We start from the raw sequence: 17059 nt of genomic DNA, 5'->3' as shown, positions 1-17059 counted from the left end.
AGTTAATAATATAAGAATGCAACGAATGCATATTTGATATTCCTTCATTAAAGAACACACTGCCACCCATCATAATACAATTTACGGGACAAGTTACTTCTGTCACAAGATAATTCTGCTAAAATTTCCTGGAATTCGTACTGTTGAGTCATAGCTTACAAAAGTTTTAGGATCCTGAAGTAGATTTAGAATTAGAATAAATTACGTTCGTAGTATAAAACAGACTGCACTGACTATTATACTTTGGCTTTAAAATATCAGCAAATAAAGTAGTGAAGTAAATTTAAAACAAAATATTAATGCAAATTACTGGATGCAAATTAGCCCCGATCCTATTTTATTCATGTTTTTGTAAATATTGTTGATACGAATGAGTAATACCATCTGAAAACACTGGTTAGTATTTTGTACATGTACTAGAAAGTTACGAAAAGAAAATTTTAGATCTATACTATTCTTTGATCTCTCCAATAACTTTTAAAAAGGTGGAGAGTTAGAACAAAGCTGTTTTTTTTCTGAGGGGGGAAAGGATTAGCGTCCCTTTCAGCAGTGAGGCTATATGAGATGTGGGCTTATAGCATAACGTGGAATTCTAACCACATGACCTCCTTCTGGAAATCGAACCCGGGTTTGCCGTGCTAAAACCGCGTACACCGTCCACAGAGTCACGAAGGAGCTTAGTAAGGACAAAGCTAGCTAGTTAAAACTTTTATGAATAATATGATGTTCTAAAAAGAACTCGGAAAAGTTTGTCATTTTCTAATTAATTTTATGGTAAAATTGTATTAATTTTATAGTTCATCTTTCTATTTTTTTCTGTAATTTTTTTTTTTTTTTTACTTCAACGAAATCGTCCCTTTGTTGATCTTGAACCCTGACGTAATGAGATTTGCAGTATAATTCCTGGTTTTTATGCAACCCTGCATAACGAGCAAGGGTTGTAAGGTCATATATCATTTAAGGATACAATTCGCTTCAGTCACATTGAAAGCGAAAAAAATGGTTGTATTGGGCTTCAGCGTCTCTTTTAGCACTGAGGCCACATGAGACATGGACTTTCAACTTAACGAGGAATCCGAAACGCACGACCTTCCGCTAGGAGTAATGCAATATATATAATTACAACCACGGGAAACATTAATTAATCCGTTCATAGAGAGATAAAAACACAAGAGTGTCTTTGTTAGAGCGTACTTACTCAACCTAGATTATTTCCAATCCAAATTAAATGTTACATATTCTTTCCTCAACAATTTCAAAATGGATTATACGTTTGAGTAAATATTTGTATGCCTTCAAAAAATAGACTGATTTACATCAACCATTACTCAACTTGACTTGATTAATTTTGGTGTTCTTAAAACAAAAATATGTCTCTAGACTTTTGCTTCCAATAAACCATAAAAGTCCAATACTATTGGACTTTTGTATATAAATATTACTTCAGATAATACTTATTATTATTATTATTTAGAGTATTTTTATATTGAGCAAGACAGTTATTACTTCTGAAACTCATAAAATAAGAAAAGAGTATTTATCTCGTAAAAAAAGTTGTGTTTTTAACACTTATGTATTAAACCATGAGATAGAGTCAGTTAACTTCTAGTTTTCCCATGACAGCAGATTATGCATATTTTTCCCACATAATATGGATTTGTTATCTCTCAATTTCTTAATATTAACTATCCTATTATCAACATACAAAACCATTAAATCAATAAGTCATATTTTCCGTTTGAATTGCTTATGAAGAAACGAACTAAACTCCTCTTCATCGGAAACTTTAAAAAAAAAAAAAAAAAAAAAAAGAAGTAGAATTAAACATTGTGAAAGATAGAAAAGTTTTCCCTGACTGTAAATGCAAATTTCTTTTGTTAGCGTATGAATGGAGAGTTTCTTTTATAAAACACGTTTGATAAAGCATAAATGGATTTGGCTAATCAAAATTCTAAAATGCTATAATTGTTTTGTTTTGTTTCGTTTCTTTTTTTTAATTTTAGGAAAGGTGCAAAATGTTCAACGCTCCAAATTAATTTCTCATGATAAGTGTGTAATTTTGAAGCTGAAAATGTTTTAAACACTGTATGTATAATTTGAGTTAGGTACTTTTTTTTAACAAATAGACATATGCATTTATTTTTTAAAAAAAAAAAATATTGCCAAAATTACATAATTACCTAAAAAATAAGAGAAATAATTCCAGTTCATTGTTTTCCTTCATTTAATAAAAAATAACGCCCATTCCCATTCTTGTTCATAAGTAAATGGTATTGATAATAATAGTAATTACATATATTGTATATATATGTATATATCACTGGCAGTGACTATCGTAGCAACAATTTAACTCTTTTTTAAAAAAAAAATCACTAAGTACAAAATAAAAAAGAAATAACATATATATATATGCACTTTAAAGCAAAATCACTTACGGTAAATCCCAATAGAACTCTATAATGCTCTAAAAAAAGTGTTTTTATTTTTTTCAAGAAAATTTCTAGAATGTTCCTGCCACACTGTGAAGGGTCCATCTTGGAATACATTTAGAAGCGAATTAGTGGACATAAATGGAGTTCTTATTGCTTTGTATATTGTACTGAATATTTTTCTCTTCTTTCTTTTCTTTATGAGAATCGTATAGCATCATTTTGTGTGTGTGTGTGTGTTGTGTTCCACATATCAACACTTAGTGTACGACAAAAAGTATATTGTTCTTCTTTCAAGTTCATATGATAAAAACATTTTTTTTTTTTAGTTCTTCAAAAGAAAACACAATATTATTATTATAGCACCCTAGTAAATATTTTTTTTCGACGACAATTATTTTATGTTCTCTGTTCGCATAACACTTCACTTTTACACCAGGAGTTTACATTTTCCAGAAATCTTCAGTGTAGACAAAGTCTAACCAAGTATAACAATCTTCTGTGTTCTTCATAGCATATGCTGGCAACAATTTTCGCGCAAATATATCTAATTATTGTATTCTTTTCACTTATTAGTAACTTATGTTTTGTACATTAAACATAAAAATGTCATTGCTTTTTTTTTTTAAAAAAAAAAAGCTAAGTATCTCTGTAACTGCTACTACCACAACTACACACATTGTGCAAGGTCACAGGTCACCAAGGTCGTTTGTCAGTTGGTGAGAGTTGATGAGAAAGCAAAAGCAGGTGAGCCATGAATTTCACCAAAAAAAAAAAAAGAAATTAAAAAAAAGGCGCAACGTGTGCGCGTGAGGGATTTTTCTCGGCTGGAAGTGATCTTGCTGGATGTCGTATATAGGAAGGAAGGAGTGAGGTGGCTTTGGGCCAAGTACGGTATCTCTTCTCTCTTAGGGAAGGAAAAGATTGAATGCTCCTGGACACCGAGTGTTTTTGGCCGTGTTCCTCCGCAGCTGTTCGTTCGCATATGATGGTTGGTGTTCCCTCTCTATCTTTTTCTTTAATACCTTCGGCTGCTTCCTTTTGGTGAGTGTGTGTATATATGTATTCTGCTCTCTCCAATTTTAGCTCATTTGCGTCAATGCGGGGGACAAGTGGGGCGATTAGTAACACCGCCGCACCAGGGGTTGCCCCGTAGTTGTGGCGGTTGCTGATGTCACAGGTAAAATTCCGGAGAACTTGGATTGCTGGGGGCCGAACTGGAAACGCTATTAAGACCATCGGAACCTTCTCGCCCCCTAAGGAGATCATAGCGTTGTTTGTACATATCTCGTTCTTGTGTCATTCGACTCAGTTCCACACGGATGCGCTGAAGTTCTGATTGCAATGTTCTATTCTGAACTTCTAATTCATGACGTTGTTGCAGACGTTTACTGCGGCAATTTTGGGCGTAACCCCTGTTCTTCAGCGTTCTTCTCTTCTGTTTCAGACGCACAACCTCCTCCCGTGGAAACCCATGAAGCCTCTTGTTGAGTTCCCTCACGGAGAGCGACATCAACATGTCATCGTTTAGGATATCGTCCACAGTACGTCCTGGAGACAAATTTACTACGCTGACCATGGAACGATTTCCCATACTCATGGGGGAACCTGGGGGTTCTGGCGTATAATCAGGTTTCCGATTATTTGGGTTGCCCCAGTTGACTTCCAAAGGGTCACTACATTGTGGTCGAAGATCTAAAGGTTCTTGCACACCATTATACCGAAGACTTTGCGTAAGCCAAATCATATCGTCCATAAGGCCTGGGCCCTTAGGGTGCTCCATGCCGGTCATTGGCGTATGGGCATGATGGGAAGGATTAGGTACAGCTGCAAATGGAGGCGATGGAGGAAGACTACAATTGTGGGGAGAACTAACAGGTGGGGTATCAGGTGGGCTCCCTGGTGTACTTGGATTCAAAGAGATCAAAGTAGGCTTCGATTCTACAGTTTGGTGGGATAATACGTTGTTGGGAGGATGAACCACTGAGACAGTCCCATGTTGCGATGGCGTATGTTGTTGTTGAGGCGGTACTGGTGGTGGCGGTTGTTGTTGTGGTTGTTGAGGATGATGATGGTGGTGGTGATGATGACTTTGCTGAATTAAACCAGGACTGGAGCACAGAGGTGACCCAACTGCTAAATGTGGGTGCGCTGGATGATGTCCATACATAGGTTGCTCTTGAAGAACATGAGACGGAGGGGCCATCATCGGATGGTGCTGAAATGGTGGAGGTGGGAGTCGATGCCGGGTCTCATTTTCACGTTTTACCACTTCCTCTAAATGGTCCAAAACAAATTCTTGTACATATTCTTCTGCCAAATGGTTGTCCTCAGATTCCATTATGGAAAAATAAGGAGACGCTTATAAACTAAAAACTAAAAGATTTAAAACAGCACAAACAGAAAATCACTTCGCGTCCGTTGCCCACATCCTTTCTTCAAAATAACTCACATTGTTTCTTGTAGAAACAGACACAATTTTGTTTTTGCAATTCTTTAAAAAAAATACCAAACAACACCTCACTATACACCAAACTGTTTGTTAGTTCCGTCCAGTAGTACGCAACATTGAATAAATGTATCGAAGAGATGTGTGGAGGCGTATATCCAAAAGCGAGAGAGATGAGAATAAAAAAAAACACACGAATACAACCCCCTCACTCACTCACACACACGCACGCACACAGATGAAAACACGCCTGACAGTGTGATCCGCGAAACAGAAATTCCACCAGCGCGCATTCGCGGGGAGGCTTTGAGCGGTACCACGCGAAGAGACTGAACGACAATGCCTGTGCTGGGCGAAAAGCAAACGGCGCCTGTATTTCGCAAGTTTGCGCGCGCTTCTCTCAAAATGGGCGGAGTTAGAGAGGAAGATAGGAACTCCCACTCTCTCTAAAAGCGAATCACCCATTTGCGACAGTAACAGTTCAGTATAGACTTGTCAATCTCTATTCGTCCGTACAAAGGCAACGAATAAAAGTAATCTCATTTTATTTTTTGGTTTTTAAGTCCACGTATTAAAGGCATCAGATTTTGTTGCATTATAATATCAAATAAAGAAAAATAAAATATTTCGCAACTTTTACAAATTTAAATGTTCAAATTTTTACCTCTAAAATTGGAAATTATTTGTTCTAATAATACTATCTTCCTATTCCTATTTAATCTTTATTCACCGCAAGTGTAAAACTATTCTGTTTGCAAGATTCAAATTCAGTGTAGCGGAAAGCGATTTATACAATCTTACTACGAAAATCTTTCGTATTTATATTTTAATGAAAGATTCAATGATATTATTGTCATTCTAGCTGTGTTCAAGAAGACATCTCGAAAGTACAACCAGCTAAGAAAAAAGAAAAAGAAGAAAAAGATCCATGTGATATGTATTGATCAATGATTCGTGCATGTATAACGTAAAAAGTAGCATGAGTGTTCCCTGATTGTTTTGAGTTTTGAGTCTTTCGTGTTTGAGCTTTTGTCGTAAGTAACTCCAAGTTATGCAATACCAAGATTATGAAGGATTACGCATACTATTAACATGGGCTCTGAACCGTATTTACGGCTTCAATCTGGTGTAGTTGGTGGATGCATAGATCATTATGCAAGGTCCTTCGTTCTAATTTAGGCTATTTGAGATGGGGGTGGACATAATCGTATCCACGGGTTTCCGGAGGTTCTCCCGTTTCCTCCCACATTCTCTTTCCGCGCGTCTCTAATCGTAGGACGTTAGATTAAAGATATTATTTGGTTTTCAGTGAAGTGGCACTGAAATAAATATTGAAATGTGCTTAAGTGAATTGACTGAATGTATCATTCAATTGAATTAGGTATTATTTTTATTATATAAAGTGCACGTATATAGTAAAAGTACATTTGAAAAACATCTTTTGACATATTTCTAATTAATACCAGTCTTTAATACATTTTCGTGAATTTATTAAATGTGTTCAGTTAATAATCTACTGACTTTTATGTGCAATAAAGTGTCAGCTAGAGGTTAAAATAGGTTATGCGTTTTATACAAGATATTTCCATTTTGCATAATCTTCACTCAATCTCGTGCTTGCCGATTTCACTCGAACTCACGCTTTACTTTAACTTGAGTTCCCACCAACTCGATTTTGCCATCTTTAATGCAGCTTGCGTTAATCGAAATCGAGTTCAGCAACTTCAACGGAACTCACATTCAACCAAAATTGAGTTAGCTAACTTCAATGGAGCTCGCATTCTTTTGGAATAGAGTTAGTCAACTTCAATTGAACTCTCATTCACTCGGGAATTAAGTTTTCCACATTCAAAGTAGCACACGTTCATTCGGAGTGAAATGTGTCAAATTCAATTGCTCTCACACTCATTCAGAATCGAGTTAGCCAAATTCAATGTAACTCGCATTCACTTTTAATTAAATATATCATACCCCTATGCCAAATCCAATAGAACTCACTTTCACTCGTATTAAGTTAGGGAAATTCAACATAACTCGCGTTCATTCGGAATGGAATGTGCCAAATTCAATATAACTCGCATTCACTCACTCGTATTAAGTTAGCCAAATTCGACGTAATTCGCGTTCGTTCGGAATGATATATGCCAAATTCATCAAGTCACGTTCCCTCGCAATTGAGTTAGCCTCATTTAATGGACCTAGAACTCGCCAACTCAAATGAAATTACCTGCTTGCTAGAACACGACCGTCGATATTGTAATCGAAGTTCCGTTCAATCAGTATTGAAATAGATGTCATTGGCCAAGATCTCCGAACTCACGAGCTTGGGCAATGTTTCTATTGTGCGTACAAAACGTTACCCTGTAAACTTGAAATTTATCAACGTACGTTTTATATGCAATTTTGAGCAATATGAAGGAATAATGACTTGTTTATTTGAATTTGTAACTATACAATTAAATCATGTTGTATGTTTGTTTGATATTTGAAGTAGTACATATTTTGAGACAATGTAGGTATCTCCGAATTTGGGACAGGCGAAGGTGGTTCCGCACCCGATGAGAAGATACGGATTCCGCTTCCACCAGGGGGCGAACTCGAATAATCTGGTTGGTACCGTATTTAGCTGTCTCAATTTGAAGGTATTGTACTTCACTGATCGTATGATCGTATAGTATATATACATAAGAGCGGATCCAAGGGGGTTATAGGGACTATAGCCCCCCTTGACCCTCAGGTATACACTGGATAAAATGGACTTCAATCCTGTTTTACACTGGATAAAGCCGCAAACTATGGTTTAGCCCCTCCCTTGATCATACCCTGGATCAGCCACTATATATATATATATATTAGGGATGGGCAAAACCGTTTTTTATAAAAACCAGAAACCTGTTTCTAGAAAAACCGAAACCCAAAAACCGGCATTTCGGTTTCTTCAAAACCGGTTCGGCTTTTCACCGAAACCGGTTTCGGTTTTATCAAAAAACCGGTTCTGTTTTCACTGGAACCGGTTTCGGTTTTCGGTTTTCTCCAAAACCGGTTTCGGTTTTCTTGAAAACTAGTTCCGGAAACCAGTTTCGGTGAAAACTTTTGGAAAACACATAAAACTATTTCTGTGGAAACGGACACGGTTTCCGAAGAACAACGAAATAGAATATATTTTGGTCAGAAATAGAACATATTTTGAAAAAAAACTGAAACCGGTTCCGGTGTAAAACCGAACCAGTTTTGGAGAAAACCGAAACCGTTTTTTTGAAAATTCTCAAAAACCGAAAAACCGGTTTTTGTGCCCACCACTATATATATATATATATATATATATATATATATATATATATATATATATATTAAAGAAAATGTTGGATTCGGAAAAGGAAGTTTGTGAAATGGATGCCATAGCTACCTGACTTAAACCTCGTGGACTTAACCCAATACGGAATTTTAAAATCTGAGATGTCGTACGTATAGAGGGCAGGCAGATCGAACCGAGTCGTTGCTCAGCTTTCGGCACGTGAATATACAGTAAATCTGTATCACACATAATTAAGGAAAAAATAATATAATAAATATGATACTTACAATGTAAAAATTGAAGATCATAAACTAATTTTTACTAGGAAAAAAATTATTTTAAATCGTGGAACTATGTGTGAGAGTAAATTTCACAAAATGACTGGAAATTTTATGAACAGAGAGAAAGCACTCCGTGATTGGAATGTCTTCTTTCGATAACCTCGAAATAAATTGGCTGATTTACCTAGAGTTTCGATAAAACACGTCAAATTACGTTCTCTGGACATCAATAAATGTTTGTTCAAATTGGTTAATGTTCGTATTTCCGAAGTTATTCAAAAAACAAAATCTAGCAGTGGAAGAACTCTTTTGCTTGCAACTGTACTGGCGTAGCGTTTCTTGTTTTTCATAGTTAGCAATGCTGTTGTGAAGTCAACTGATAACCAAACAATAACTTTCAATTCGATTGTATTTGAATTAATATTACAAGTTCTTCTTCTTTTTTTAAAAAAAATGAAAGCGTAAAAAGTTTGTTATACTAAGTGTATTCAAATCCAAATCATAGGACCCAGAATACCTAGGCCAGGACTTTTAACGACTAAAGGTCACTTCTGAAATCTTTAAGGTTTACGTCCCACGGTTATGTCAGGTAGTTTAAAGGACACGGTGATGGTTAGAAATAAATGAAATGGTGAAATGAAGAAAGTGGGAGGAAACGGGAGAACTCCGAGAAAACCCACGCCCACGGCGTTTGTCCATCACAAAGCTCACTTGGCGCGAGCTGGGACCGAACGAAGGACCCCAAGCACAAGAGGTGAACGCTCTACCACTGAGTCACCGCGGCCGCAAGGGTCATTTCTGATCTTATGTGTTACGCAGTGGCGACTCATGAAGAAAGTCACATCGGTAAAAGTTATAACTTCGTCGCTACAAGCTTAGGAGAAAAAAGAAACTTGTCTAATGTTCTAATTTCTAAATAAGACATTAGGTAAATTTTCTATCCTCAATTTGTAGCGTAATAAGAGTCTTTTTTTTTTTTTACCGAGGTGACTTCCTTCACCCGCGTAACGTAGTCGCTAACGTTCTCGTCTTTGGTGTGAGCGGTGCCGGGTTCTATTCTCGATGGGGACACTCGGGCAAAAAGGTGTAAAGCTTTTTCAGGCAAACAATTCAGAGTGAGGTTTTCCTGAGTTTTCCTCATAATGGTCCCAGCCGCTTCCTTCCTTCCCCACTTCTTTCTTCCTCTCCAATTCTCCGGGCAGTGTGATCACCGAGGGGTGTTATCCCTCATATGTGTCACAGGCTAACATGGCCATCGATCCCGAAAGCTCAGAAATCTAATTTCTAATCCTAATCCTAACTTATATGACTTCTCTTACGAGCCGCCACTTCCATACAAATTAAGGATGAAGTTCATCTTCAAAACAGGACAATCACTGTGATGCCTGCTATGCACCCAAATATATTGAAGAAAAGGAAAGAAAGAGGTCAAGAAACATGGTCGAATGTAAACGAAATTGCGCTGACAAACGAAATTGTGAGAATGACACGTTTTGTATTAAGGTAAGGAATGGGATTACAGAAGGCAAGACAGGGCTGGAGATAATTGAAGTTGGTTTCATATACTGTTGTAGTTTCTATGCCGTACAAATTGTGATTTGTGTCCTTTATCAGGAGCAAGGATAAGTCATATAGGACAAGATCTCGGAATCTGAAGCACTGTAGTGCACATGATGTTTCTTCTGAAATCAAACCTGGGACTAGATGCACCAAAGGCACTCACGTTAGCCACTATAGCAGCGAGAAGGGCTAGGCTGTAGCAATTCATCACAAATGTGGAAATTTTACAAACTGTGAAACGGAATTTATTGATTGATTAAAGCTTAATGGACTCTACGTTCTTCCCCACTTTCTCTTATCTGTTCTATCGTAAATAACACGATAACCAAATCGTTATAACTTTGGGAAGTAGGGTTGGGCCATTAATGCATATATAATGTTATTAAATAAACTTACAAATATTTTCTGTAAATAGTCTTTTAGAGAATACTTAATCACCCCAGTGAAAGATAATTCAATTACACTTATTAACCAATAATATAAAATTATCTTTCCTATTTTATTGGAACTCTGTAATATCATCCGCATAAGAGATTCTGAAAGTTACGTGATGTCACGCTTCTCTGAACAAACCTTCATGTAATAGGCAACGTTTCACTGTACATGTTGATCTTCACTTCTATGAGGACATTAAAAGAGCATGTTTCTGTATTAACACTCAATATTAAACTTAACTGAACCAAATAAGTTTCATACGAAGTAGATATTACGGACGGTACGGACTATAATACTACTGTGATCAGGCCCGTATTTATATAATGTGGGCACTTATGCTGTAAATAATTTGTCGCCGCCCCTCGCACAAACTTATGTCTCAAACAAGGAACCAAGCTGTTATTTTGCAAATATACCAGCTCTCTGTGAGTAGCAATTTAGGTATTATAAGTTAACAAAAGTTACAACGTAATTTTAAAGGCCTAATTGTCTCAGTGGTGATTATGATGTGTTCTGCCCAAAGGAGGTGACCATTGGTGGACGTCAATGTGAGACACCAATAATTATTGGTGATGATAAGAAAAACGTGTTTGCATTATTCACCGTTAGTAATAGTTTAATAACATCTATATTAATAATACAATAAGCTATATGTATGTAGCGATTTTGAACTCGAGAACCGTATCTAATAGATAGAAACATGAAATTTTAATATGTTTTAAAGTTCTCAGAGAAATTATTCAAACCAACTGTTCCAGGTATGAGCTGAGATATGGGTTTGCAAAGTTCCCATAATAACAACATGGGGACATTTTAAAAATAATCAAAAACGACCAATATCAAAGTTGAATTCATAGATGAATAAGATGAATAGTGACAGCTTTAATCCAGTTCAACTTCAAAGTCATATTCCGCTCCCCAGGGGGGGGGGACGAGGTTTTAAAAGTAATCGAAAACGGCAGATGCTGAATTCATAGTTTTCGATGTCACTGAGTTTAACGGTATCGCTGAGTTTTCATGATGTTCAAGTTCATCTTCACCCCTTGGGGTGGGTACAGGAGAGGATGACTTTTTAAAAATAATCAGATGAGCTAACTAATTACTAACTACTGTAATTAGAGCAAATTAAACACATTAACATATTTTCTTGCGCTTGCGCGGGACTTTGCGGGTTGCTAGTTTTAAATATTACTTTTTTGTGAATCTTTAAAAAATCCAAAATTTTGCCGCCCTGTGCTCGAGCACAGAATAGCACTTACCTAAATACGGGACTGACTGTGATCAATATGGATTATATTAAGATTCTTTTCATTTTTAAGGCACTTCATATAGCGTAGGAATTACCCATTACTGTTACTCATGAGAAGAGACCCCGTCTCATAAATACTGAGAAAGTTTCGTTCGAAAGTTTCTATTCTCGAAGAATACCTTTTTGTTTTATCTCAATTTTCGAAAACAGAACCCTACCGAGGTTAAGGTTCGTGTCTTAGATTCCCGACGGTAGTTTACGTGGTTTGGATCCTACGTTAAACTGTAGGTGCACGCCTGATAAAGTATCGATACTGAAAGAGTGCTATACCCAAATCTAACCAACCAATCTATTTTCGAGAAGCTTTTCTTGACTCGTTCTTGTTATTTGCTTGACATTAGAAAGTAGTCTGTAAAATTTTGTTTTTAGTAATAAGAAATTGAAATATAGTATAGGGATAACTAACCAACTACAGTATAACCTCGTTAACACGAACTCGCTTAAGCCGAACATTCGGTTAGGACGAACAAAATTTCGGTCCCGGCATCGCTGTACGTTATCTTATAGCAAGTTTTATCGGTTAACACGAATTACGAACTAATTTTTAGTCCCTTGAGTCAATAAATGTTTTCATTTAACACGAACTTTCAATCCTTAGTTTTTTCCAGAGCAATTTCTTATTTTAGATTTCACTCCAGATCAGTTTTCGTCATACAGTATTTATACAGACGAAAATTACCTTGTAAATAAGAGAAAAACCAGAAACGGGTATCTTTCCTCTCTTATGAGGTGTTGATTCTGTAATCCGTCAAGCGCTGAACATGCAGGTGCTTGGCAGACGAGATGGTGACAGCTCGAGACAAAACGTCTTCTCTCTCCTGTAGCTCCAAACTGGTGACAGCAGTCATAAATACCTTTCCGTTACTAGTGGTACCCAACCTGCTTGCGGAGTTGTCAATTTTATAGCTTGACCTTGATTTTGTGCGTGGAAACTTTTTTTTTTTAATCTTCAAAGATAGGATAATAAACTTACTGTAGTGTTTTCACTTTTCAGAGGACGGTACCGAGACCGAAACTAGTCTCGATCTCGATCTTAACTTGAATTTGAGACCGAGCCGTGCTTTTCGAAATCGAGACGAGACCGAAACTCTCAGCCTCGTCTCGATACAATTCTGTGGATTGTATCAAGACGGAGAATAGTCTTGGTCTCGTCTCGAATTTGGAACCGAGACGAGACGGAGACTACTCAGTCTCATCTCGATACCATCTCTAGTGTTTTCTATGACATACATAATATACTGTAGTGGTATGTGTAGTCTGTATACTGTAGTGCGTATGTATGGAGAAAATGTATTCGAATAATAAAATTTGGGTCCCCGGTTAACACGAACTCCTGATTTTTCAGTCCCTTGGAATTCGTGTTAACGTGGGTTTACTGTATCTCTATTTCCAATGGAACTCAGAGATTCAATGACGCGTCCACAAAAGCTCTCCACTAATTTCTGTCCATAGCCAACTGGATCCAGTTCCTACTTTGTATTCCCATTTCTGTGAGATCCATCCTAATATTGTCCTCTCGTCTGCGCCTAGGTCTTCCTAATGGTCGTTTTCCGATTAGTCTTCCAGTGAAGACTGAAAGCGTTCCAATTTTCTCTCATTATGGCTACATGACCTGCTCACCTGAACCTCCTAGACTTGATGACCCTAACAATATTTGAAAACGGTATAAATTATTCAATTCATCGTTATTAAGTTTTCGCGACTGATCATTCCCGTTCCTCTTGGGCCCGAATATTCATCTCAGACAAATAATTAATTTAAAAAATATACCTATCGCCCATTTTCCTCTATCAAAATTCATACCGAAACAAACATAAAAGTAATGCATAGCACAGAACTTTTAGAAGACTAATTGTAACAAGGCAAAATTTCGGAGTAGATATGAAATGCAAAAATGCTGAGTAAACTTCCTTATAAATATAAGTAACGTAACGGAAATCTTAACTAGCCCATATATAAAACTACATGAGCTGACATAAATTATTGAGCACTTCCTTTAGGATTAAATGGGTTATTCCCGGAAAGCTACAATGATTAAATTTGGCATGATTGTAGCTTTCCGGAAATAACCCACAGGAAAATTGGCGAAAGTGAACATTTTTAATTTTTAGGGGGTCTAAAGAGGGTATGAAGAATTTCCCTATGTTATTTAAATGGGCCTTTTTTGGACCTACAATGTCATGTTTTAGGTACTTAGAATTGGCATAAAAACTTGAAATTCGGTATGCTTGTACGTTTTTGTTAGCGTTACCTAAGTGAATCATCGTCTATCTATTAAAATACTACAATAGCAATTAAAAGCGCCTGAGCTCCAATCTATAACTTTAGCTTTCAAATCTTTCATTTACGGTTATGTGTGATTTCACGTTTAACAGAGACAAACATAACATTTTGAGAATGTGTACTTTAAATAAATTAGTTAAATACATCATTTTCATAAAGTTTATGTTTTAAAATTATTGTTCAAAGCCTTTGTATTTTAATAAGCCTTTTCTAAAATCGATGCACGTGTATTGTGCTGCTATCTTCCGAGTTCTTTTATACTGTATGTTGTGGACGTTTATATGTTTGTGGTCAATTCTTTCGACAATTTGATCTCGGAAACTACAGGCTCTAGAAAGATGACGTTTTCACTGTTCGATTACAAATTTCATGCAGATTGTCCTGTTTTAATTGAATGTTTAAAAAACATGGCCACTATTTCTTAATTATATTTTTACGGGTACACTGGAAGTGTTGAACTTAAAAAAAGAAAAAAAAACTAAAGCATCACATCCTACCCATTATACATTCCAACACCACATTGCTGTATATAGGTGCTGTATATGTCTCAAGCGCTTGTTTCATGGCCAAATAATAATGGGAAAGGAAGGATAACCATTTCCCCAGTCTAAGATGAATCTTTATTCTTGGAGTGTTTTGCCCAATGAACACCATATATAACTGACATTATAATTAATCGTGTATGTAGTGTATTTGCTTATTACATACTGCATGCAAGAAGAAATAAAACACTGGTCATACATGAATTAGAACTCCAACCGGAAGTAGGCTCAAGTCTTGCAAACGGTGCGAGATATTGAGAAAAAATAATCGAAAAAAGTATCCTCTTTATGATACACCTTGGCTTTTTTTAAATCAATACGTCTTTCACTTGTGTCTGTAAAGGGAAATGTACAGATGTTGTGAGGAATGAGAAGGAGATTTATGCTCATATACGAATGATGCGCTGTGTAGAGAGCGCAGGTTCAGCTAGTCAGAAATAAAAATTTCCAACCGTAGAGTAGTTTTATGGTGGACTGAAAAATCTTTCCCATGTTATTTATATGGGACGTTTTCTACACCCCAAAATGTTTAGGCACTTCCGGCACGATTAGAATGATGAAATTTGGCATGATTGTAGCCTTCCAGAACTAACCGACAGGAAAATTGCCAAAAGTGAATATTTTAAAAATTTTTTAGGGTTCTAAAGAGGGATAAAGAAATTCCCATGCTATTTAAACAGGAGTTTTCTTGGGATACAAAATCTTATCTTTTAGATAGCTGAAATAGGAAAAGAAGCGATAGAATTGTGGGTTCAAAAGGTGCGAGGCCGTAGGTCGAACAAAAGCACTGTGTGGGAGCGAATCCTCCGGATGGGCAAATTCAGGAAATATAAAGAGCAAGTTCACGAAATTCATTATTGATGCACAGGCCGAAAGATAAGAAATGCGAGACCGTAGGCCGAGCAAACTGGGGGGAGGTTAGTAATAGTATAAAATTAATCAAACATTAAACAGCACTAAAAATTAATTCGTGCAGAATGTAGGCTGCCATGCTTTTAAAATGGAAATAATTTTCGTAATAGAAGTACAATATAAATAGTTTAAAAAAATTTAATAGCTGAATAATCTTGCATAAAAAGTTCACGGCTAAAGCATTAAATCAAGTCATGACATACAAGCTGATGGTTTAACTAATTTAAACTATTGTACGTATTTGGAATAAGAAATTAAATATTGACAATGCGCAGTGAAAAATGAAATTAAATTTTTTGGTTGAATATCCTACGATTAGGCCCTTTAAGCTAATGGATACAGATGATTAAGACAAGTGATTAATGATGGAAGAATTGATGGAATGAAAATGTGGGAGGAAACAGGAGTACCCCAAGGAACCAAATGCGCACAATGTTGTCCACCACAAACTTACGTGGCCGGGGATCGAATCAGTGACTCCAGGCACCAGAGGTAAGCGCTCTACTACCGAGCCACCCCATAATGCGCTATGCATTTACATGATGTTAAATTATTAAACTGGCGTTAAAGTGATTACTGGAATAAACAGTAACTAATTAGAAAAAAAAGTAACTAAAATATGGTGTTGTCAATGAGACGAGGCCAGACGAGAAATAAGGTCTTCTCGTCTCGTCTCGTAAATTTTTGTAGGAGTCTCGTCTCATCTGCATTCTCAAAGAATTCATTCTTGTCTCGTGTCGATTCTCGAAAAGTTTTTCTTATCTTGTTTTGTAAATTTATGTACAGAGTGTATACACTGATTTTTTTTTAAACTTAATTTCATCGAGAAATTTTCCGAATCCTTCTGCATCATGAGAAGTTAATTGAAGGGTGTGATATAGTAACATTTACACCACGTTGATTATTGGAGTACATTATGTAATGACTTGCGTATCTTTAAACTTTGATAAATGTTCTTCAGTGTGTTCGTATAATCAAATTAATTTATTAATTTTATACTTGTGATACTGTGAATCACGTAATACTAAGTGCTTGAAATTTAAGACTTGGATGAACTTGTGTTGACAATGAGACTCGTGAAGTTTCTTATTTCATGTCGATTCTTGTCTCGCATCGAACTTTTAAAATAAACTTTTTGTGTCGTTCTCGTTCGAGACGAAACGAGATATTTCTCGTCCCATGAGCAATACTAATCAGAGCATCTATTTTCGACCTATATGGAGTTTGAATATACTCTACTTATCTCATGATTCTACCTCTTAATTAGTTGCCCTGCTGCGTGCGAATTTGATGCGTGGGGTCCCGGATTCGATTCCTCGGTGGGAGTATATTAACAAAATTTGAACATATTTCGCCTCAAACTGTAGGTTTAGGTCTCATATTACCTTGGCGCTGAAAAGATACGAAAAAAATTTGAATCCAGTCCCATCGTATTCACTTAATCGTAGGCTACAAAGAATGCGTTCACTTCTAATGCCTAGTTAATATTTGAAAATTAAAATCTATTTAATATATATATATATATATATATATATATATATATATATATATATATATATATATA

The 17059-nt window shown here is 36.2% G+C and overlaps 1 protein-coding gene and 1 long non-coding RNA gene across 4 annotated transcripts in view; both read right to left on the bottom strand.

The window, feature by feature from the left end:
• The window catches only part of LOC145679691 (uncharacterized), a 307177-nt gene that overhangs the window by 281898 nt on the left and 8220 nt on the right, over positions 1-17059 (bottom strand). The gene's annotated exons all lie outside the window — the stretch shown is intronic.
• tj (Maf family bZIP transcription factor traffic jam) lies at positions 2150-5207 on the bottom strand. The gene has a single exon (XM_081741794.1). The coding sequence runs from the start codon at positions 4768-4770 to the stop codon at positions 3604-3606; it is 1167 nt and encodes a 388-aa protein (XP_081597920.1). The 5' UTR covers positions 4771-5207; the 3' UTR covers positions 2150-3603.

This window comes from Thermobia domestica, chromosome 2 (genome assembly GCF_964235325.1).
Source record: "Thermobia domestica chromosome 2, izTheDome1.hap1.1, whole genome shotgun sequence".
Taxonomy (NCBI): domain Eukaryota; kingdom Metazoa; phylum Arthropoda; class Insecta; order Zygentoma; family Lepismatidae; genus Thermobia; species Thermobia domestica.
The sequence above is the reverse complement of the archived record's forward strand: the minus strand, read 5'-3'. Positions and strand labels throughout refer to the sequence as shown.